Source organism: Somniosus microcephalus, chromosome 2, assembly GCF_052327205.1.
Source record: "Somniosus microcephalus isolate GS21.2 chromosome 2, FLI_Smic_1.0, whole genome shotgun sequence".
In the NCBI taxonomy this organism is placed as follows: Eukaryota; Metazoa; Chordata; class Chondrichthyes; order Squaliformes; family Somniosidae; genus Somniosus; species Somniosus microcephalus.
Window position 1 is genome coordinate 333,329,363 of NC_140988.1, and position 25,259 is coordinate 333,354,621.

At 44.4% G+C, this 25,259-nt stretch overlaps 1 protein-coding gene across 3 annotated transcripts in view; it reads right to left on the minus strand.

Annotated features, from left to right (window-relative positions):
• The window catches only part of ctif (CBP80/20-dependent translation initiation factor), a 292,382-nt gene that overhangs the window by 35,459 nt on the left and 231,664 nt on the right, over positions 1–25,259 (minus strand). For all 3 annotated transcript variants that reach the window (XM_085975110.1, XM_085975119.1, XM_085975101.1), the window contains 2 exons: positions 14,637–15,084; positions 6,567–6,866 (listed from right to left, as the gene is read on the minus strand). In XM_085975110.1, the coding sequence (XP_085831236.1) occupies positions 6,567–6,866; positions 14,637–15,084 (748 nt within the window). The remainder of the gene's footprint in view (positions 1–6,566; positions 6,867–14,636; positions 15,085–25,259) is intronic.

Genomic DNA, 25,259 nt, shown 5'->3' on the forward strand with positions numbered 1-25,259 from the left:
CTCATAATTGGGTAGAGAAAAAAATGACTGGGACAGTTTCATACACCAGGCATTTTTCTCCCCTCCTCTCATTCAGTAATACAGTGCCACCTGTAATGGTTGTCTACTGGTGCTTTGCTTCATGCACCATGTGTGGACCTATACAGGCTATTTGACCACAAAAGCTGTGATTGATTATGTTCACACCCAATGTCCACACATTCACAACTCATTAGACACGATGAGTAGGTGTGCCACAATTGGCTTTAGTGCCCCAAGTTAGGGGAAGGGGGAAAACACAGCCATTTCTGATTAACACTCTAAATGGCTGCTCCTGGGAAATTGGGCATGTTCAAAGATTGTGCGATGGAAGGATTGACCTTGGCCATGGGTCCTTAGACAAATGAACAACCTGCTGTCACTCACTTTCAAAGCTCACACATGTGAATAGCACCGTTGCCTAGTGGTATGGCATTAGATTGGAACCCAGAGTTGAGAGAGTTCATATCCCACAGCAGGTTGTGAAACTGAATTCAATAAATCAGGTAATTTGTGGGCTAGCACAGTTGTGAGCAATATATTAGCTGCTGGCCACATGTGGCTAATTGAGAATCCAGATATGGCCGATTACATTTCTGATTTGGGAATTGTGCCTTTGGATTGGAAAATTGCAAATGTCCAGGACAAAGCAGCCTGCTTGATTGGCACTCCATCCACCACCAGCATATCGTGACTGCAGTGTGTACCATCTACAAGATGCACTGCAGCAACTCGTCAAGGCTCCTTCGGCAGCACCTCCCGAACCCGTGACCTCTTCCACCTAGAAGGACAAGGGCAGCAGGCGCATGGGAACACCACCACCTCCAAGTTCCCCTCTAAGTCACACACCATCCTGACTTAGAAGTATATCGCTGGTCCTTCATCGTCGCTGGGTCAAAATCCTGGAACTCCCTCCCTAACAACACTGTGGGAGTACCTTCACCACACGGACTGCAGGTTCAAGGAGGCGGCTCACCATCACCTTCTCAAGGGCAATTAGGGATCGGCAATAAATGCTGGCCTTGTCTGCGACGCCCACATCCCACAAAAAAAAAAAAAAAAAATATTGCTCCATTATTTAAGACTGGAGAGGTGGGGGGATAAATCAGGTAACTACAGACCTATATGGCATATTCATGTGTACTTTAACCTTTTTGTGGGTTTGTTGGTAAAATGGTAAGGTGAAAAGCAAAGTGTGCAAGTGTCTTTTTGACTGTTGGGAATGCTTTACTTCCTTGGTTACTGAATGATGGTAGATGTTTGTTAAGTAATTATACGCGTGAAGTACATTTACTTGTATTGTGTTTACAGTGTTTTCTACTTAAATTTGTGCATGTAGCTAAAATAGTGTTGCCATAGCCACACCTCTGGCTGATCTGTTGGGCAACACTGGGTTAGCATCAGAAAAATAACTATGAAAGCTACTGGATTGTCATAAAAACCCAATTGATTCACTAACATCCTTCAAGGTACACCCCAGTCTGATCTGGCCTATATGTGACTCCAGTCCACACTACATGGCTCACTCTTAATGTACTCAGGGCAATTAGGGATAGGGAATAAATATTGCCTTGCCAGTGTCATCCACATCCTAAGGACAAATGAAAAACAATTAGCTTTGTTACTGGACTACAGCGCTGATGCTTTGTCAGTGCCTTCAGGAGCGAAGGGAGGAAATACAAGACAGAAAATGAAATTTTTCAATGCCGTAATCAACTTAGCATCATTCCTCACTTGTGGCAAAGCAATCCACATTTGATAACACTTTGCATTGAAAAGTTTATTTTATTTTAGTTTCTTCCTTTATATATCCAGCATTTAGCTTGACACCGTGGCCTCTTGCTTTGCAATTTACCTAACAATGGAAAGAATCTATTTATGTTTATCTTGCCTATTCCTTTTTATCATTTTGAGAATATCCATCAAATCATTCCTCAATCTTGTCAGTTTAAGAGGAATGTAGCCCTAGTTCCTCCAGCTTTTCCTCTAACCTAGATCCCTCATTTTTGGTATCATCATGCTAAATCTGTATTGGGATTTCTCCAGTTATCATGTCACAGCTATAGTGAGAAGCCCAAAACTGCACACAGCTTTCCTGAAGTGGCTGAACTGTACAGAGCCATCATGAACTCTGGTTTTATATTCAATTCTTCTAAATATAAACCCGCAAAGCCCATGTGCATTCTTGAAAGCTTTTTACCTATTTTTAAAAAACTGTCCACCCACTTTTAAGGATTTATGCATCTGCACACCTAACCACCCCCTGCCCACCCCCGCTCCTTTAGTGCACGGAGAACATTACCATTTAATTTAAGGTATATTTCCATTCTTACCAAAACATATTATCTCACATTTGGTTGTATTAAACTACATTTGCCACTTACCTACCCATTTGCCTAGCCTGTTTATGTCCATCTGTATCATCCTCCATTCTTCCTGGCAGTTTGCAACTCTTCCCAATTTGGTATTATCAGCAACTTTTCGTTGTCTGCCTTTCAGCCATTCCGCTCCATACCACCCCTTTCCCTTTTGGACCCTAATTTTCTCAACCAAATTCCGAAATGGCATTTTATCCAATGTTGTCCAGAAGTCCATATTAACACTATCTACTGCATACCCTCATCTACTCTTTCGATTGTTCGCTCAAAAAATCTATTAGGTTGGTCAACATGACGTATGTTTCACAAATCCATATTGGTGGTATCTCATCAATCCAGGCCCTTCTAAGTATCCATTAATTTTTTTCTCTAATTATGGCCTCTAATCATTTTCCTACTATAACACAAGTCCAACCAGTCAATAGTTGCTTGGTTTATCCCTTTCCCTCTTTTTGAACAGATGTGTGACATTTTCCACTCTAGTCCTTGGGCACAGCTGCCGTTTCTAATGAATTTTGAAAATTCATGGCTCGTTCTTCCACTACTTCATCACTAACCTCTTTCAGTTATCTGGGCTGATTACAATCTTGTCCTGGACAATGAATATTTAGCAATCTGAGCCCATTAAGAACTGTTTACTTATTAATACAATATATCTACTTTTACCCTTCATCCACAAGCCCTCCCTCCACAAGTGAAGACTTCCTTCACTCTCCTCTGTAAATACTGAAGCAAAGTATTCATTAAGCAACTCTGCCATTTCTGCATCTACCATAATAATCTCACCACGCTCATTGAGTGGTTACACCCCCTTCCTTAGTGACTCTCATTTTCCTAATGTCTTTATAAAAACCCTTTCCTTTACATTAGCTGCAAGCTTTTTTCAGCCCACTCCACAGAAACATCTTTTTTCCTCATTGAAATTTTCCTAGACTGTGCTGTACCAATCTCAGTTAAATATTTCCCACTGTTGCTCCGCCATTTTACAAGTTACTTTTTTCTTCCAACTTAGCCAAGCTAAACCCTCTTGCATCCCGCTGACATTTTTTCTCCAATCAATCAACTTTCATTGTGTTTTTATTTTTATCCATTTCAAAATTAAAGCTAATTATATTACAGGAAACTTTCTGGTATCCGGCGCGGACGGGACCGAGCTGGTGCTGGTCTATCAACAATGCCGGAGAATCGAGCGCTATAGTTAAAACATACGGAGCTTCTGAGCTCCGTATCTAGCAACAAACCCTGTTGCTTAGCAACAGCTTCAAAACAATCAGCACAGCTTGCAAGCGTCTCTGTAGCTTAGCAACAGCTTCAGTCAGACGCTTGCACAGCCAGAAATGAGTAAAAAAAAAAGTTATCTGAACCGACTCCTGAATTTTGCCGGTTAACTGACATTTCCGGTTATTTAGTGGCCAGTTAATCGAAAGTTTCCTGTAGGATTGCTCATCCCTAATTTTTCCCCTACTCCTAATGTCGCGTACCTACTCTGATTCATTGCCTAGAACTAGTATTGTATCTTGCAGGTTTCATTATGTAGTGACTCAGAATACAGTCCCTCCCCATTTAATCCTCTTCAGATTTATACTCTCAATCTATCGCTGGATAACATCACCCAATATTACTGCCCTCTGATTTTTACACAGCAGTCAGTTAAGGATAAGAGAAGAAAAATAATAAAAAAGACAGGTCACCCCACACTCTAATGGCTAGCTGAAGAATGGCATAGGATGATGAGAGCTGGAACAGAGAATTGTGGCTGGTGTGAGGGGAGGAAACTGAAAATGGGGAGAAAATTTACAAAACAAAACCCCGGAGAGAGTGAGGACAGAATACAAAGTTTATCCTCAACCTGGTCCTGCAATGTGCGCTGATTGACTTGGCCCGAGTCAGTGCTACAGATTCTGGAACAAAGTCATCAGGTAACATTGGATTTAGTATTCTGAAACCAGGAATTGAGTCAGATTCCCACATCTAATATCACACCGAGGAGCCAAAAGAAAGTGGTAAAGTAGTGAAACTAGGGGGACATAGGATCGCGCCAGGGTGGTGGGTGGGGAGGATCGGTGATCGCACGGGGTGGGGGGGGGGGGGGGGTTGGTGATCGTGGGGGAGGTGTTGGTTGTCGGCAATCACGGGGGAGGAGGGCGATTTCGGCAATCGTGGGGGGGGGGGGGGTGGAGGGTGATGTTAGTGATTGCCGAGGAGGGGTGGGGGTTGACGTTGATTGCTGGGGGGTGGGTGGGGGGGGGTGACGGTGATTGCTGGGAGGGGGAGGAGAGGGAGGTTTATTCATCTGCAGTGTCCATGATCGCGGGTGGGCGTGGGTGATCGCGGGTGGGTGTCTGATCATCCGGGGTGGGGGGGGGGGGGGGAGCGGCGGTAGTCCGATCGCTGGGGAGGAGAGGGGGGAAGACAGGGAAGCAGGTTAGCTTGGAGGGCTAGGGGGAAGCACTCCTGCTCCTCCCGGCCCACAAGCAGTGCTGGAAAAGCACTTACCCTCTTCCACAAACAGCAGTCCTCGCCTCCCTTTAGCTGCTGGGTTTCCCAAGGCCCGGGTAACCCAGCCGACTAGCGTTAAAGCTGAAAGAAAGATACAACGTGAGGCATGCAGTCTCATTAAAACAGCTGGTCATGATCTACATTATCTAGTTTCTTTAGAATCCTAAAAACAGCTACCATATCACCTCTGAACCTTCTCTTTCCCAGTTCCATAGATTCTAGTTACCCCTTAGTACTTCGCCAATTCTTTACACGTGAGGCTATACCGAAATATCAACAGTCTTTTTCATTATGAAAGACGTCATAGCGGAATACATTCCTGTCTTCACCCAATGAGCACCTTTAAGTAGGCGATCCTCCTTAGCGCCATGGCACGCAGGTTAATTGTGGCAACCTACTTTAACCCTGGCTGAACTGACTAACTCAGCACAGGTCAGGGATTGAACCTGGTATCAGAGTATCAGTACCATACTCACTGGTGGTGGGGTCCGTTGAAGAGAAGGGGAGAGCTGGCAAGTTCCTTTTGACAGGGAATACAAATACAACATTGACAGGATATAGTAAAATAGTACAGTATGTCAAAGGAAAAACTAAAATGTATAACCCTGGTCTCCTGTCATCATCTCGTAGCATCGCCCTTTCTTCCCGTCACATAATGCAGAGTACTGGTATGACTAACAAGCCTAATAGCTATCTTAAGCTCTAAAGGATGAATCAAAAATGAGAACATTCACCCGCATTCCTTGAAGTTCATGAGCTACGTGTCTAGTAGCCTATCCAAGCCTCCCAAGTGCGTCACATCCATGCAATGCTGCCAGCCATCTTTTATTCTTCATGAAACACGGAAACACTAGAGGCGTAACCCACTCATCTCCACAGTTGATTTCTTACATTACACTTCCCTGAACTAAAGAATTTTCTTTTTCTTCACTTTCTGGGAAAAAAATGATGTCCTACACAAATTTATAACCATGGATCGAGAAAAGGCACTCAGCCCATACCCGCCACAGACCATAGACAATTTGTCCCAACATGGATCTTACCCAATTTGTTTTAAATCGCCTGAGATAAAGTTGTGTGAAATTTCTTTATGACTTCTAAAGACAATCAAGTAAGACTCTAGAATCTATGTCTAACCTACATTATTCAACGTTATCCAAGGGTTTATGATATCAATAAAGGAGGAATTTCATGATGACACAGCTGGAGAAGCTCTATACAAAATGTTGACTTCATTAGCAGTTTCAAGTGTCAGCTTGGCTCAGTGGTACCACTCTCGCCTCAGAGTCAGACGGTTGTAGGCTAATGAAATACTAGGTTTTATGGGAAGAGGTATAGAATATAAAAAGGCAAAGGCAAGATGTAATGGTGAATGTATACAAAACCGTAGTAAGCCCACAGTGCTGTGTACAGTTTTGGGCTCCACACTATGGGAAGGGCATTGAGTCAACAGAGAGAGTGCAACGCAGATTCACTAGGATTCTGCCTGGTTTGAGGAAATACAAATAGAAAGAACGAATTGAAACATTTTGTTTTTGTTAGAACAGAAAAAGATAAAGATAAAGATAAAGATAAAGATAGAGCAGACATACACAGACAGTACAGACTGGTTGGGCCAAAAGGCCTGTTTCCATGTTGTAATTTCTATATAACAACAAAAACCATCCTTACCTGTAACATATTGAGGAGTAAGCTTCGGAATTTAGTTCCTTCCACCATGAAGAGAGACATTTTGTCACACAGTCTGGCAGCCGTTGAAGCAAAACTCCTGTCCGTTACGGCCTTGTGATAAATAGTTTTAACTATCTCGCTTAGCATCTCCTCTGAGTTGGTAGAGTTCTGTGCCTCCTCCATGAAAGTGGTGAGGTTGGAATCCACATCACTGCTGTTGTTCCTCATGCTGTTGAGGATTTCTATCAATTTGTCCATTTTGGTTTTCTGCGGGTTTGTCGTGTCCAAGGAAATTTCATCCTGTAGCATTCAAAAATAGTTCAACTCAACTTAAATGGTATTTTAATCGTTTTTTTTGTTCTTCCATTCTTTAAGATTCAGTTAGTGTTTCCTCAAGTCAAATGGGATCTAAATTGAACTGAACTGAAGAACGTAGAATGCAACTAATATTGGAGACAGAGAAATTCTAGTCTGGAAACATCATATAATCACTAGAATGCTCTTGCCATGACTGATTTTGTCTCACCCTATTGAAACAGTGGGTCCTGGAAGCAATTCAGACTAGTTAAGATGTAGAAACTTGTTACTGTATACTTATTAATTAAGGAATGAAACTGAAAATCCATTAGAAGGTGACCCAAGTGACTTTACTTGAGAACTTATATATTTTTTTAAATGTTCATAACAACCTTTAGTATGCAATGACAAGTCTGGAGAAGGTTACAGAGATAGGGAGGGGCAAAGTCATGAAGCGATTTAAGTGAGAATTTTAAATTGAAGGCACTGGGGCACTAGGATGGACAGGGCTCTTCAGGACAGGATACGGGCAGCATTTAGGGAGGGTGGATGATGAGATACCAGCCAGGAGAGCATTGGAATACTCGAGTCCGGAGCTGACAAAAGTATTGATGAGGGTTTCAGCAGCAGATGGGTTGAGGCAGGGGCGGAGGTAGGCGGTTATGGAGGTTTAAGTAGATGATTAAGTAGATTGGAAGCTCAGCTCAGGGTCGGCTAGGATGTTGAAATTGCAAACAGTCTGCTTCAACCTGAGACCGTGGCCGGGAAGAGGTACTGAATTGGTGGTAAGGGCACGGAATTTGTGGTTGGGGGCCGAACACATTGGCTTTGATCTTCCCAATGGTGGGGGAATTCAGAACAAGGTTGAGACAAATGTTGCAGAGGTACAGCTGAGTAATGTCAGTACAGGTTGAGCGTCCAAAATCCGGAGTTCCAGAAGCCGGGACGATTGGTGGCAGGGTCGTCCGGAATCCATAAAATGTTCTGGAATCCAGACACCCTGTCAAACCGTTTCTGCCGCCAGCCGGGTGACGTCCAAAAACCAGAAATATCGCAACCTGGGCCCAGGCATTTCCGGACTCGGAACGTGTTTCGGATGTCCAAAGTCCGGAAACGCCCAAGCCCAGGTTGTGATATTTCCAGACTTCAGACATCAGAAACACGTTCCGAAGTCCGGAAAAACACGAAAACTGGCTTGGCCTCGGTCCCGAGGTTGCCGGATTCAGGACGCTCAACCTGTATAATGTCCCCAAAGCCTTTCCACCATCTACAAGGCACCGTCCTTGGCCTCTTGTACTGTTCCACGGAAGCTCAACGTAAACTCGAGGAACAGCACCTCATCTTCCGATTAGGCACTCTGCAGCCTTCCGGTCTCAATATCGAGTTCAACAATTTCAGATCATAACCTTGGCCCCTATTTCATTTTTACTTATATTTTTCCACTCCTTTCCTCCCCCCCCCTTTCCTTTTGTTTCTCCCTCACACCTGGCAGCTATCTTTTGCCCTGCCAGTACACTTTACACCTAATCCCAGCCTATTACCATCTCGTCTAGCTTCTAATCTCTTTTACTTCTTTTGGTTCTTTTATTCTTTTGTCCGATCGCAGCCCTGCCTTCGATCTAGTTCCTTTTCTCTCCAGTTTTGAAGGGTCAAACCCGAAACGTCAACTCAAATTTCTCTCCACGGATGTTGCCTGACCTGCTGAGTTTTTCCAGCATTTTCTGTTGTTATTTCGGATTTCCAACATCTGCAGTATTTTGCTAAGTAAGGAGTGCGATGGAATACTCTCCACTTGCCTGGATGAGTGCAGCACCAACAACACTCAAGAAGCTCAACACCATCCAGGACAAAGCAGCCCGCTTGATTGGCACCCCATCCACCACCTTAAACATTCACTCCCTCCACCACCGGCATACCGTGGCTGCAGTGTGTACCATCTACAAGATGCACTGCAGCAACTCGCCAAGGCTTCTTCAACAGCACCTCCCAAACCGTGGCCTCTACCACCTAGAAGGACAAGGGCAGCAGGTGCATGGGAACACCACCACCTCCACGTTCCCCTCCAAGTCACACACCATCCTGACTTAGAATTATATCACCAATCCTTCATCGTTGCTGGGTCAAAACCCTGGAACTCCCTCCCTAACAGCGCTGTGGCAGTACCTTCACCACACGGACTGCAGCGGTTCAAGAAGGCGGCTCACCACCACCTTCTCAAGGGGAATTAGGGATAGGCAATAAATGCTGGCCTTGCCAGCGACACCCACATCCCATAAACGAATAAAAAAAAATACAGGAGCTGGCCCCACATCTTCAGATAATGTCACCAAAGGGCATCATGTAGACCCTTAGGGTAATGGTATGAGGGTGAGAAGAGAAGCCGTTGCTGGAGATGCTTTGACTACAATTGGACAGATAAGAGTGGACACAAACTAGGACAGTCCCAGTGAGCTGGACAGTGGAAATGAAAGATGGTGTGGTCAACCATGTCAAAGACTGCAGAGAGGTCGAGGAGGGACAGTGCACCATGGTCACAATCACAGAGTATGTATTTTGTGACTTGGATTAGGGATGTTTCAGTGCTGTGGCAGTGGCAGAAACCTGACTGGAGAGATGCACACATGAAGTTGAAGGAAAGATAGGGACTAATTTGGGAAGTGGCAACATGTTCAAGGACTTTGGAAAGGAAAGAGAGATTGGAGATTGGGCAATCATTTGCAAGGACAGAGGGGCCAAGGGTAGTTTTGTTTTGAGGGGGTGATGACAGCTGTTTTGAAAGGGAAGGGGACAGTATCTGAGGAGAGGGAATCATTTACAATGTCAGCTAGCATGAGAGCCAGGAAGGGAAGTTAGTGGTCAGCAGTTTAGTAGGAATGGGATCAAACGGAGCAGCAAGTACATCTCAAGATGAGCTCATGGAAAGCTTGAAGGGAGATAAGAGACAAATGTCGTTTCAGGGCTAGGGCTGGGGGAAGTTTGGATCGGTGAGCAAGGGGAAGTGGGGGAAGCAGCAAAGGCAGCTGAACGGATGGTTTCAATCTTCGTGACAATGAAGTCCATGAGCCAGTCGCATTTTTTTTTTTTTTTTTTTTTTTTTTTTTTTTGGAGGCGATGGTGGAAGGAGACGGTTGGCAGTGGACAAAAGAAGTCGGGCGTTATCTTTGCTCTCCTGGAGTAATGAGCAATTTTTGCACAAAATGTGGTCCAAGAGATGGATGGCTAAACCAGCTGTATGCCAAATACACTCAAGTCTGTGTAGATAGGAACCATATCAGGGAGTGACCAGGATGGAAGAAAGTAAAGGCTTTACTGGGAATATGGGCAGCACAGGGGAGGGGGAGGAGTGGTTGAGCAGATCAAAAGCTGCAGAAGTATCATGGTGACTGGAGGGCCAAAGGCTAAGTGGTTGACAGCTTGAAAGCAAGTGATTAGGGAGAGTTTTTTCTAGGCACATATGCAGAAGGAAGTGGAATAGGAAGAGGTAGGGGGATGTGGGTGGTGAGGGATACAAGGAAGAGGTTGGAGATAGCCTTGTCTGTGATCAAGACCGCAAGACTAGAGAGGCTATGTGATTGGTCGAGGGAGTTGCTGTGAATATGGGTAGGAGAGTTTATATGGAGGGAGAGTTTCAGGGAAGACAGGAGCGCAATGAGTTGAGATGGAGATTAAAGTCATTGAGGATAAGGAGTCACTCACTGCAGAGGCTGAGGGAGAAAAGAAAGGAGGATATGACGGAGCGAGACTTGGGGGTGAAGCTTGGCGGAGGCAGCAGAGAATGAGGATTTTAAAGAAGTGGTGAGGGGGCAAAACAAGGTGAAGTTCTCCAAGGAGGAGAAGGTACCAGGAGTAAGGGGGGGGGGGGGGTGGGGAGAGACCAAAGTGTGATTTGGTGATAAAGGTTACACTGTTTGGGCGAGGCAGATGGCCAGGAGGAAGGCTTCAGTAAGGTGTTACCACCCATGAGCCAAGTTTCTGTTAGAACCATGACGTCAATGCAATCGAACATCTCCTTCAGATTAAGTTATAACTACATGGACATCGTTCCCTTATTTCCACCCTCTGCCCCCAAATAAGGGGCATACACAATTAATATTATTTTGTGCAAAGACACTGGAGGGACACTTACCAGCCTGTGTCCAGTTATTGCTGAAACCTTGGATACAAAATATATATTGTGCTTAAAAAGGCAACAGTGCAGCTATGATGGCTTCTTTCTTCCGATGTGCCCATCTAATTTTGACTAGAAATGCCCTGCTATAAACACTCTCTGTGGGAGGAACCTTTTTCTGCACGCACCTCATAGTTCTGGTTGGTTGCTATACTTTAATGGAATTTATTTGTAACATTTTATGTTTAAAATTACTCATGTACGTTGGCAATACTGACGCCTTTAAATAAAATGTCTAATTTACAGGTAATGGCCCCAATATCCTTCTCCCTCTGCACTGGGATGCTAATCGGGTGCACTGTGCCTGACCCAACTTGAACCCACCTGGATTTAAAGGTTCAGGGCATTAGCATGCTCCGACATGCCCCCTGGCAGGGCCATACAACCAGAATAAGGGGTGCAAAGTTGGCAGTAATAGCTGCTGGCTCAAATACAATAGCAAAATACTGCGGATGCTGGAGATCTGAAATAACAACAGAAAATGCTGGAAATACTCAGCAGGTCGGGCAGCATCGTGGAGAGAAACAGAGTTATCGACCCAAAACCTAATGCCTTCTGCCTGCTGTCGGGTCCAATGGGTCCCTGTTGGCCTTGTTGCCTGTCCCTCTTTGACCCTCTGATTTGAGAGGGCCCTGGTGCAAGGGTTGCTGATAGCTTCAAAATGGGTGCCCAATTGACGTTCCCAGAGGAAAATTAGACGAGAGGCACTGTTACTCCCCTCCGTCAGTCATTCTCATGCAATTATAATGTCTGCCCCTGTTGTAAGTGTCCTGGAGATCCCAGGTTGTCAAGGCTCCCCGGCCCTTTTTCCTCTCCTACATGCCTAGGAACTGAACATTCCCTGAATGTATAGGGGAGGAATATTGGGGCCAATATCTCTTCTCATTTTCCAATCAGGGTTTCCATCGGTTTGTGGAAATCTTGCATGTTCCCACTGCTAATTGCTTAGCATGACTGAAACTCCACTGCTGGCAATTTAGACTCATTGCAACTGTTACAGAATAGTGACAGAAGCAGCAGAATTGTCCCAATTCCACACTACTATTTATGCTGGGAGTGAGGGTAAATGTCAGTGACCTCGCCAATCCTCTCGTTACTTTGCTCCCCCCCGGAGAATTCCAAAATAAATGAGTAATGTAAAGTCTTTGGGGTGCCCTGTACTACAGGTAGACTATCCTTTATCCGAAAACCTCGGGACCAGCCATGTTTCTGTTTTCGGAAAATTTTGGATGGTATTTTATAAGACTGGGAAATTTGTCAGGGGTGGGTCAGCGGGGGTCAGGGTCGGCAGGGGGGTCGTCGGGGGGTCGGGGTCGTCGGTGGGGGGGTCGGCGGGAGTCGGCGGGGGGGTCCGCGGCGGGGGTCGGGGTCGTGCGCACGACTTACGCTGACCCTCTGCTCAGCGTAAGTCGTGCGCCACTCTGGTCATGTCGTGCGCACGACTTACGCTGAACGAAAAAACCTTTGGTTTTTAGAGGGTTTCGGTTTTCGGAAGTTCGGATAAAGGATAGTCTACCTGTACTACTAAAGCTTACTGGTGGCAACAGAAATACAGATTAACCGTAGAATGATGTAAACCCCGTCAAAAGTCAGAATAAAATATTACCACTAGATTTAACCCGGGTAGTCTTACACCATGACTCATTCAAAATTGGAGCTCTATTTACCACAATACATTCCTTAAATTTTGAAACCCAGCATAAAAATGACTGGATTAAAAGGACTAAATTCAGGGGTTCAAACAAAAGGCTCTCAGAGTATGATTACTCTAATTAGGGACTCCCCATTTCTGCCGCCACCCCCTAACTGTTGATCCTCTAACTTAAAGCAACATCAAGCTCCTTCTGCTACTTTCACTGAAAATAATCAAGCTCGATATTAATATTTTTATAACCCTCAATCCCTATGCCCTCAACAGATATCAATCTAGCTCCCTTTAAAGATGCTAATTAACCCCAAATTAACTACTTTCTTAGTGTATGTTCTGCAGGCCAATATATTTGGGATGGGTGGGCGGGGGGATTTTCCCCTCCCAATCTTTAACTTTGCTCGAGGCTTGTGAATTTTATACGTGTCTTCTTGCACTATACTCATTTTTCAACTTAAATAGCTTGTTTACTTCAACCTTATCTGTACCACTAGTTATTTTAAAGACCTGTATCATGTCTCCCCTTAGTGTTCTCTTCTCTGGTAAAAATCACTGTAGTCTCCCGGGCAATTAGGGATGGGCAGTAAACGCTGGCCTTGCCAGCGACGCCCACATCCCAAAAACGAATAAAAAAAAAGTCACTTGAGCCTTTCTTCATAAACCCTGAAATCATCTTTCTAATGTATTTATATCCTTTTTGAGGTAGGGTGACCAAAGCTGCACTTCATACTCCAGAATTGCATTAATCTGTAAAATGTCAGTATAACTTGTTTTGACTTGTAGCCCAAACCTCTCCAGTTACAACCCTGTATCCTACTTGCCTTATTAATAACTGCTTCAGTGACCAGTTGCTTTTGGTGTATGACCAATAATCACTTCCAAATTCTTTTCCTTTTTAGCTTCTGCAATATTTTCATCATATGCACACGTTTACTGGTACTGACTCATGTATGCATTTCCTTACTATCCACATTAAAATCCATCTGCCGTAACACAGCTAATCCACATAATTGGTCTAAGTTCACTGAAGATAATCAATCTCTTTTCTACTTGTTACCTGTCGACATAGCTTAGTGTCATCAGTAAACCTATTATTACTACATTAGAATCATAGAAAAGTACAGCACAGAAGGAGGCCATTCGGCCCGTCGTGCCTGTGCTGGCTCTTTGAAAGAGCAGCGGTGCTTAGTCCCACATCCCCGAATTTTGTCCGCAACCCTGTCAGATCCTCATCCTCAAGAACCTTTTAAAATTATTGATGGAATCATCTTCCACCACTTTTTCAGGTAGAGCGTTCCAGATCCCGACAACTCCCTGAGTGAATAATTTCTGATCATCTCCACTCTTGGATATTACTACAGGCACCTTGCTGCACACCATTAATAAATATCGTGAAAAACAGTGGAACAGAATTGAATCTTATCACACATTACTTCTCCATACATAGCAACAGGAGTAGGTCATTCAGTCAGTCGAGCCTGTTCCGCCATTCAATTAGATCACGGCTGATCTGTATCTATCTTCTGTTGCTGCCAATTCTTAATCCATCTAGACAATTTGTCACCTATTCCATTAGTCTTAACCTTCCCTACTAGAACACAGTTTGAAAACCCAAGTACATCTATTTGATTAATCTCATTCATGATGGCTACAAAATGAAGATCACTTTAAGGACAACATTTTTTTTTATTTCAGTCCCTACTTGTGAGAGGACACCGCTTAGTTTCACTGTAGCTCATTTTAAACAGACATCTAGATTGGGTTTGGTCTCAAGTCAGAGGAAGATTGAATTAAGAAATTGAAACCTCATTTACAGATCCACATGATTTTTTGGGGGATTTAATTGAAATCTGATTAAGGGAAAGATATTTTAAATAAATAAAAAAGCAAATCAGAGGTCTATACATGAGATTTTTTTTTGAGGGATGAGAGAGTTGAAGAAAAGAAGAAAAAGTACCTTTTCCTTCAGCCTTCTTTTCAGTCTATCTTTGGAAGACTCCAATAGATTAACTTTAGGTTGGTCCACCTGCCGATCAGAAATGCTGTCTTTCCGTTTTATTTCAGAGTTCTGGAGGTTCTGCTGAGTCGGACTGCTGGGCGGATCTGTAGGCTTATGCAGCTCCCCTGCCATCTGGGCAGGGCTGTGCGAGGGATCCTCGCTTTGAACATTATTGCTGTCTTTGGCATTCCTGTTCAACTCCTGGTCATTAGGAGAGTGTCTCTGGTTGTGCTGCCATCGGCGCTGCTGGCTGTAGCCGTGGTTCGTTGGACCCTGTTTTCCTGCAGCATGTGGCGCTGGAGGCTGGTACTGTCTCGAGTGGTCCCGGTTATGCTTTGTGTTGCTAGGCTGATGCTCTCCATGTTGCTGTTGCACTTTGTTTCCTCCTGGAGTCCTCTGCTGTCTCCTACAAGCAAGGACAATACCTCGTAACCAGGGTGCAGTCACAGGATAGAATTTACCTGTAACCCTCTGCGGCTCACACAGGCCAAGCACACCTTTCCATGCAAGCACACTGCACAATATTCTCCTCAAAGAGATAGAACATCCTAAAATAGACTTGGTTAAATATGGTAACTCATTAGTGCTAATTTTTATTAATTAGAACATTTATTTTTCCCACCAATAGTTCAATGGATGAATGTACTCCCTGGTATGGGACTGACCCACACAGACCAGGAAGGCCCCTGGTTCTATATTTAGTTTGTGCCAAATTGGTTGGGGTTGGGGTTAGCTTGGGCACATTTGAGCCGTTACAATCATCCTCAATGAAGGGATAGAACAACAGGTCGGCCAGGATTCCCCTTCCCGATCACTATCCAGAGACCTCTGCTGGAAAGTGCCTGTATGTGAATGTCAGCCTCCTGTGAAGCAGCGTGTGACATTTTACTAGGCTAAAGGTGCTATACAAATGCAAGTTGTTGTTGTTGTCGTCGTCGTCAGAGGACAGTATCAGGCTCTGCTATGATGCACCCCATGATCGAACAGCTTCCGACGTTCACTGCACACATTCACATATGGAATGTGTCGTCAATCCTGTTCTCATCCAGATCCATTCATGTACACTTTCCTGTAGAGGGATAATAATTAGGAGCAGAAGCTTTGGCCGATCTTTCCCCTCCCTATTCTGGAAGGCCTATTGTAGCACCCCTACGGCCATCGTGGTTGAGATCAGTGAACTCACCACAAATTAGGGATCAAACCTGGGACCTTCCTAGTCTGGGTGACTCAGTACCAAACTGCATGTTTACTGCATCAGGGGCGTTCTACACAGACGGAGCAATTTCTAAACAATGACTCACACAAATTGTAATTTGTCTCTAATCAGGTCCCTTTAAATAGATTTTTGTACAAACAATGATGTGTTATTTTAACATGATTCTGTGAGGTGGTTTGCATTAATCTGTTGGTTCCCCCAACCCCCTTCAAAAATATTTGTATCTCTGCCCTTGAACCGCTACTCACAATACTTGTCCTATGCTCTATACGGTTTTCTCTGCTTTTTCACATGTTAAAGAGTTGAACTATAATCACTTTTTAATCTCTAATATCAGGACTCCTGCAGGTTACAGTGTAAATTTTGGAGAACAATTTTGAAAATATTTGCTCATCCTCACTAAAATAAAGGGAAGAATTTAGTCTGAAATCTACTTGCCATTCCAGATACTTCCTCATATCCTATTGGTTTCTCAATACTTGCAAGTAACTCAATAGCATTCTTTTAAGACTTAGTAGAGAACAAAAATGTTTTTTTCCCCTCGCAATTTCTTGCTTTCTCTCTTTCAGGTTTCTCCCGAAAGTATTAATCACTGACCCATAGGGCAAGCAGGCAACTTGGTTTCTGGCTCGGCCATTGGCAATCAGTAAGTGGCCACTTGCAGAATTCCAAGAGTCAATGGAAGAGAGGAACTGGCCCTTGATTTCACTCTTCTACTGCCACTCAGTATCTATTCCAGATGGAATAGCTAAGATTGGCAAATTATTGTGTTGGCAATCACATATTCTACACAAATGAGTACTATTTTCAGAATAAACCCAATATTCATGTATACAGAAATTGACGGGACCTATTAAGGGGAGCTTTATTGATCTGGACTTAGGTAGACGGGGAACACAACACAAAAATAATGAGTATAGTAAATTGTGCGGAGAACTGTAAGTGATTTGAGGAAGATGTAGATAAGTTAGTGGATTGTGAAGAAAATATTCAGATGAAATTTAATGATATAACTTCAGAGGAAGAATAAAAAGAGAGGATAGACAGTAAAACTTTAAAAGGGGCAGAGGAGCAAAGACACTTGGGGTTTCAAATACACAAATTGTAAAAAAAATGGTAAAATAAGTTGATAAAGCTGTATAAAAAAAGTATATATGATCCTAGGTTTTTTATAAATAAAAGACATTGGCCTAGAAATTCGGGGGCGCCAAGCTCGCCTGGGCGCCGGAATTACCGCTCTGGACGGAGCCGCTTGCGCCAGCCCGATATTCAGTTTCAGCGCCCCAAACGGAAGCGGGGCACTGCTCGAGGCGCCCCGCATCCCTCTTGGGGCGCTGCAACTGAATATCGCAGCGCAACGTGCCGCAGTGCCACACGCTGCGGCACGGCGCGCTGCGGTACTGCAGGCCTTCCTCCCCTTCTTAAAGGGGAGGGGCCTGCACCAGCGCGATGGGAGATCGCGAGTGCCGGCAAAAGAGCCCGGCACCGAGGAGAAGTGCCGGGCTCTTGGGACACAGCCGGCACTGCCCGGGGGGGGCTCAGGAAGCCGGGGGGGGGGGGGGGGGGCGGCGAGGAGGTGCTGGCAGGCGGCCAGCAAAAAAATGGCCGCCCTGCACCTCTCCTTTAACTAGCGCCACTACCGCCGCAGGTAGGCCCCCCTGAACTGGTCGCAAATTGCGACCGGCGTTACAGCGGGGGGCGCAACCAAATATCGCGATCGGGGCGGTAGCGGAGCGCTGCGCACACCGATGACATCATCGGTGGCGGCGCAGCGCTACAGGCTAACGCCGCCATTAGCGCCCCGCTAAATTTCGCGGGAGGCGTGGCCAGTGGCGCTAAACCCACTAAGTGCACTCTTTGGGCGCTAACTGGTGGCGCAGCCCACCGAATTTCTAGGCCATTGTGTATAAAAGCAGAGGAAATACTAAACCCAAACTAAATCACTGGCTAAGCTACAGTTAGAATATTCACAGAAATCACAGAATCACAGAAACCCCACAGTGCAGATAGAGGCCATTTCGGCCCATCGAGCCTGCACCGACACATATCCCACCCGATCCCCGTAACCCCTACACCAACACATATCCCACCCTATCCCTGTAACCCCACGTATTTAATCCCCCTAACACTAAGGGTCAATTTATCATAGCCAATCAACCTAACCCGCACATCTTTGGACTGTGGGAGGAAACCGGAGCACCCGGAGAAAACCCACGCAAACACGGGGAGAATGTGCAAACTCCACACAGACAGTTGCCCGAGGCTGGATTCGAACCCGGGTCTCTGGTGCTGTGAGGCAACAGTGCTAACCACTACGCCACCCGGATATTCTGATCCCTACGGGTAGATACGCACAGTGTACACACCCGTAGGGACATTGGAAATGCCGGTTTCAGGCATGCACTGCGCATGCGCTGAAAACCGGCATTTCCGATCTGTCAAGAAAGCTCTTGACAGAGCCGCTGGCTGCCTGGGAGAAGGGCCTCTGCAAGCGGAGAGTTCCGCTTTTTGGAGACCCTCCGCCCGCAGAAAACCCTTACAATTCTTACGCCTGGTAAAAACAGGCATAAGGCCTGCTTTTACCAGGATAAGAGTTGAAAAAAGTTAAAGAAAAATCAGTGGAAAAAAAATCATTTAAAAATACTTTTTAAAAAAAAGGTAAGTTTATTTTTAGCCCCGTAAAAAACTTTAATTACTTTTTTCAAAAAATTACATTTTTGTTTAAAATACTTAATTTATTGTAATTTCAAGTCATTTTAAAAATGTGATTTAAAAAAAAAATTATTTAAGTTTGACGATGTTTTTTCATTGATCTCCATTCATATATATTTGACAGGTCTTCCTGTCAAATGTATGAAGGGAGATTCCCTTCTGTGATTGGCTCCCCATGGCCCACGTGATCCCAGGGACGCTGCGAACTACATGTGCCCCTGGGATACGTGGGCCCTGCGCACTTCAAGTTTGGTGAGGCCCAGGAGCGGAAGCGTGTGCGTCCCAGGAGCCCTCAGGTAAGGGCGTAGATTTTTCCAGATCGCAGACCTCCACCCGCGGGAGGCCTGCAATTGGAAAATACAGGCCATTATGTTCTGTCCCAGGCATCGTACTTCAGCAAGGATGGCAAGGCCATGGAGGGGGTGCAGACGTGATTCACTAAGATGACAGCATGGATGAGAGGCTTTCGTTATGAAGAGAGACTGGAGAAACTGGGGGCTTTTCATTAAAACAAAGAATATCAAGAGAAGATCTAACAGCGGTGATCAAAATTTGTGAAATTTTGTTAGTTAATCAAGAAAAACTATTTCTACTGGTCAATTAACCAGTAACTAATTTAATGTTCAACACCAATAAAAATGAAAGGAGCGATTAGGAGATTATTTTTTATGCAAAGGGTTTTCAGGACATGGATTGACTACTGGAAACAGTAATGGAAGCAGAATACACAATAGATTTTAACAGGGAAGTGGTTATATATTTGAAATTAAAAAACAAAAGGCACAGGGAGAGGGTAGATGAATGGGACTAAATGGACAGCTGTTTCAGAGAGACGCCAAAGGAACAATCTCCTCCTGTGCTGTAAAAATCTATTATTCTGTGGGCTTAAAATGGAGCGGTCTGACAAGGGCACCGAGTAAAGTGGATTGTCCACAGGGATAGGAAGCAATTTGAATTTGGGGCAAAACCTGGATCTGCCGGTTTTTTGGATGGTATAAAATCTAGCTCTACTTCTGGTTGGGGGTAGAGTAGGCAAATTTTCAGCCACCCGATGTCCAAAAACTGTTTTGGGGCAGGTCTGGGAGAAGTTTCTGCACTACTCCAGGAATTGTGTCCGTCACACACCCTCCACAGACCCAACAGAACTTATGCCAGTGGAGAGCTGGCCGTAGCCCCATTGTGGGCCTAGTAAAGGCCTCAAGACTGCCGGAGAGACAGGTAGTCAATCCCAGACGCTCCCTGTATAGGTGTGGTAACCCACCTTGATTATGGAAATGACCCTATCCCCGTGATTTGGGAAAGGGATCTATCTATGCCTTAGGCTGTAGGTGGCCCACAGTCTGGCTCCGCTGCATGTCTGCCAGTGGAGCACGGAACCTCTAATACTGGGGCCTACGAGTCTATCTTACAAATAAATCCTACAAATATGAAATTAAAGGGACTTAGTTTTTAGAACACAAAACTGTGTCACCAGAAACAAAATCCACAGCAGGCAAATACAATCTAAAACACATATAAATAGGATTGAAAAATTAACACAAACCACCTCAAATATGGAAAACAGAAAAAGCAAGAAAAATTACTTCTGTTTTTAGTTATATACTTTTAGTTATATACTTTACAGCGGCTCATACTGGAATATGTAAATAAAAACAACACTGTTTTCATATTATAAAACAGCACTCATTTATTAATATTATTATGAAGAATCCTTTTTGGGTTTCATTTAAAAAACAAACGTATGATGCGGTAACGTGCATCTCGCTGAAACATAATATTCTGTCACTTGGAGGGCGATTTTGTGACTGGGGGCACATTGGAGGCGGGACTGCTGCTTGTCGGGTCGATGTCCCGCCTCCATCGATTTGTGGCCAACCCACGCTATTTTCCCTTGATTGACCTTGTTAAGCTCAGCCAGCGGGCTCAGCAGGTTGCAGAGCACGTCAACGTTTGAAGTTTCATCTGTCAAGAATTTTTGACAGATGAATTGTCATTGTTTGACAGCTCTGTGAAGCTGTCAAACGGTGACATTCTCTGCAGTTTGAGGAGGTCTTGAATACAAGGCCCCATCAAACTTCTTTAACAGAATTGAGATGGTTGTTGCATCTGTGAATGCAACGGCCATCTGTCATCTTCAAAGCGGAGGTCCGAGAGTCTCCGCATGCACACCGACTGAAGCCTGCAGGAAGAAACAAAAGGTAAGTACACTTTTAAAAACACTTTGCACTTACCTCAGATACTCACCTCTACACTCTTGCACCCATCACTTATCTTCACACCACACTTTTGCACCCCCCCCGACCCCCACAGACCCAGTACTCGCCTCGCTGAGTTGGCGTGTTTTGGAGCCTTCGGGAAGCCCGCACTTGTGGGGGCAAAAAGGGGATAATCCTATTTTCTGCCTGTTAACTACCTGCTACCCGCCTCCTGGAAAGATGGCATGGAGGCAGGTTGGGCACCCGCCCCCAAATTCTGCCTATTTCCCGGCAGTCCCGCCTCCATATCTACCTCCCCAGGGCTGGCAAAATTGTCCCTTTGCTGTGAAAGGAGTCACAGCTCTTCGCCCTCCTAAAACAAAATGGGTTTACCAAAAATTAAAAAAAAAAAAAAAAAAAAATTTCTTCAGATAGTTATCACTGTAATAAGACAGTTGTGGATCGGTTTGGCTTTTGTATCAGTGCAGGGGCTTAATTGGCCAACTTTGATTGTCAAGCTGTTGTAAGAAGCTACAGCTTTAAGCGGGCATTGCCTTTATCAGTCAGGAAAGGAATAAAAAAGCTGACACACATTTTTGGTGCAATTACTCTTTCATTCCAACTTACAGCAGCATCGCCCGTCAGCCAAACGGCGAATATTTTTCAAAGACGTTTGCATGTGAAGACAATGCCCCCTTTAACCACCAGAATAAAGTGTTCTTCACAATTCGAACAGGACAGAAAGCTTACCACACCCACCTTGCCAGACTGATTTATCTGCACAACCCTTTTATCATCAAGTGCCCTTCACCATGAAATTATGCCCAGAAATGCAATCCCAATACCAGAGAAAATTAATTTCACTTCCCCAGTCACGGGGAATTGCAGGGTAATCCAGAGAGGAAAATGAGACACCACGAGGTTTTGGCAGGTATTCAACAAGTTTGTACATTAGAATATCCCAATGTCATTAACAGCAGGAAAGATTTGTCATGCAGATGGAATCTCAAGAGATTGGTTTGGTGTTGGTGTTATGGCTCTTAGGACTGGTTTTACCAAATGTCAGTGGCAGTCCTCACACTCGTCTGCCATTCTCGCTCACAATTGTTCTGAATTGATTTGGAATGTTTTTCTATTGATAAACAATGAGTCTGAATGCTCAATTCAGGAAATGTCTGTTTCTTCAACCTGGCCCATATTTGTTCCATAAATTCTGTGGAAAACAGCACAGACTGACTAGACAGAAAGATGTTGGCTGGAGCTCAGACTGATTCCTTATTCTACCATAATGGGTGCTGTGGAATGTACAAATAGCTCATTGGTTTGATAATATGCACCACTTGTTATGCAACTGGAAACCAATCCATTAATCTCCTTCTGAAAGAATTACGTGCACTTACAAAATCGACATTTAATTTTGTTTGTTTTGAGAATTTTCCCTTTTCCTTCAATCAAAATGACCAGTTTCTTGAGGAGGCATAAAGAACCAAAGTGCTGCCCGCCCCCTCATTTCCTGACTTGTGGGTGGGGGGCGGGGTGGTGAACGGGGAGAGTGGGGAACAGTCCAACAGGCACTGGAAGCCCGCTAGTACTTTACTCCAGTGGCAATGCTTTGTATGAGCACCTACTCGTGAGCATCAGCATGTTATTCAACCAATCACAACCGAGCTCAGTTCCATCCTCCCCTCGTAATTTTCAGCAGGGGGGGGGGGGGTCACTGGATAGTGATCAGGAGAGAGACTGCCGACTGATTTTTTTCCCCCTCCATAATCCAGGGGCACTGATGCCAACTACTACCCTTACAGACTAGCTAACCCTGTACATACCATAAATTAAGCACAGTACCTTCTCGGTCTGTATGGGTTAGTAGCAATGCGCTTTTTATCTGCTAAGCCAGTGTGAAACTAAACAATATTATTTCTAATACACTTCCACTAATGATATCTTAAGAACACTAAAGTAATCATACCATCTGGCGAGTTACATCTGTTGTCCACAGGAGTTTTGTTTTTAAAAAAGTAATCAAGAATTTTGACCAGGGAGTTGCTGAGAGACACAATGCCAACACCAGTCTTCCCCCAGGGTACAACTAACCTTTCACCAGACCTTCTCTCATTGGCTGCAAGGACCACCGTTAACTTCTCTTGGTTGATGTAAACATATCTATAAGTGCGATAGTGCAAGGTACTTGAGGATAATGGGTAGTGATATGGCAATAGCAGGGAAGGAATTACAACTCAAAAGACAAAACAACGACAGGATGAAAAACTGAAGTTAACCAATTATCCATCGAAAGCTCAGTGGCATCATCTCACTTGATAAAACTGCATTGTGGGAAGAGGCTGTATTGACCACCAAATCTGAAAGGTAAACTACATCCCATCATGCACCATGGTTATTTAACCAGCATGGTGGCATCACTGGTGATACTTCAAACTGAAGGCTACTCACCATTTCCCACAGAATGCACAATTATCTTGGATTTTGCACAATATTCCAACTTAAAGCCACAAATCCTCCAATGATTATATGGTAGACTTTAATAACAGAGGTGGAGCCAAATAATGACTAAACAGACTGAGTGCAGAGCTGATGTCATGTGTAAATCACACTGCTGTGGGCTTACTGCCAATACTGGAATGCACCAACATTGAAATTAGGACTGTACCCATCCCAAAGCAACTCCGTAACTAAGATCTAGTGAGTCTGTACAATGCATTTTGCAACAAGCAAAGAAAATCAAGCAGCAATTATCATAAGGACTACTTGTCCTATTATCTTTCAAGCTCGTAGCACTCCTTTGGTTTAAGTGGTAATAAACACAATGCTTCTGTACAGCCCAGTTCTAGGGAGAATATTAAAAACAAATTTTAAAAGATCAGTTACAAGGGAAAACTGCTCACTGAATCATTTCCAAAATAGTGTCTCTATAGTTTAACAAGTGTGTGCGTACGTGTGTGCATTTATACACACATACCCCACTCTTTCACTATCTTACAATTAAACTGGCAGTTGAGAATCTTCCTTTCAAATTCAAATTGGATTTGGAAATCTTGTTATTGAATGAACTGATTTGATGTGAAAACCTAAACCAATGAACAATATTTATTATAATGGACAGGAAAATTGTAATCTGATGTGCAAAGAAGCAGAAAACAGTCGACCATGAAATCCAAACCAAGGTTATTTGAATAAATCTAAAACATGGCATGCGATTGCGTACAGGTAATACAGCATATTGCGTTAGTTGTGTTATAATGCAGGTTTCCCAAATGGTAAAGTTAGGGGAGAGGGCATGGAGGCCAGGGTACTCTGCCAATTGAAAGGGAGGGAACATTTACCTCATCGAGGTAAAACTAAGAGCAGGCATGAGGGACTTCAGTTATGTCGAGGGACTAGAGAAGCTGGGATTGTTCTCCTTAGAGCAGAGAAGGCGAAGGGGAGATTTAGAAACATAGAAGATAGGAGCAGGAGTAGACCATTCGGCCCCTCGAGCCTGCTCCGCCATTCAATGCGATCATGGCTGATCATCCAAATTCAGTACCCGGTCCCTGCTTTCTCCCCATATCCCTTTAGCCTTAAGAAATATATCCAACTCCTTCTTGAATATATTTAATGAATTGGCCTCCACTGCCTTCTGTGGTAGAGAATTCCACAGGTTCACCACTCTCTGGGTGAAGAAATTCCTCCTCATTTCTGTCCCAAATGGCTTACCCCTTATCCTTAGACTGTGACCCCTGGTTTTGGACTCCCCGACCATCGGGAACATCCTTCCTGCATCTAGTCTGTCCAGTCCTGTCAGAATTTTATAAGTTTCAATGAGATCCACTCTCATTCTTCTAACCTCCAGTGAGTATAAGCCCAATCGACCCAATCTCTCCTTATACGTCATTCCTGCCATCCCAGGTATCAGCCTGGTGAATCTTCGCTGAACTCCCTCCATGGCAAGAACATCCTTCCTCAGATAAGGTGACCAAAACTGCACACAATACTCAAGATGTGGTCTCACCAAGGCCCTGTACAACTGTAGCAAGACATCCTTGTTCCTGGACTCAAACCCTCTCGCTACGAAGGCCAACATACCATTTGCCTTCTTTACCGCCTGCTGCACCTGCATGCTTACCTTCAGCGACTGGTGCACAAGGACACCCAGGTCTCGTTGCACTTCCCCTTCTCCCAATCTATTGCCATTCAGATAATAATCTGCCTTCCTGTTTTTGACACCAAAGTGGATAACCTCGCATTTATCCACGTTATATTGCATCTGCCATGCTTCTGCCCAATCACCCAACCTGTCCAAATCATCCTGGAGTTTCTCTGCATCCTCCTCACAACACACACACCCACCCAGCTTTGTGTCGTCTGCAAACTTGGAGATATTACATCTAGTTCCCTTGTCTAGATCATTAATATATATTGTGAATAGCTGGGGTCCAAGGACCGATCCCTGCGGTACCC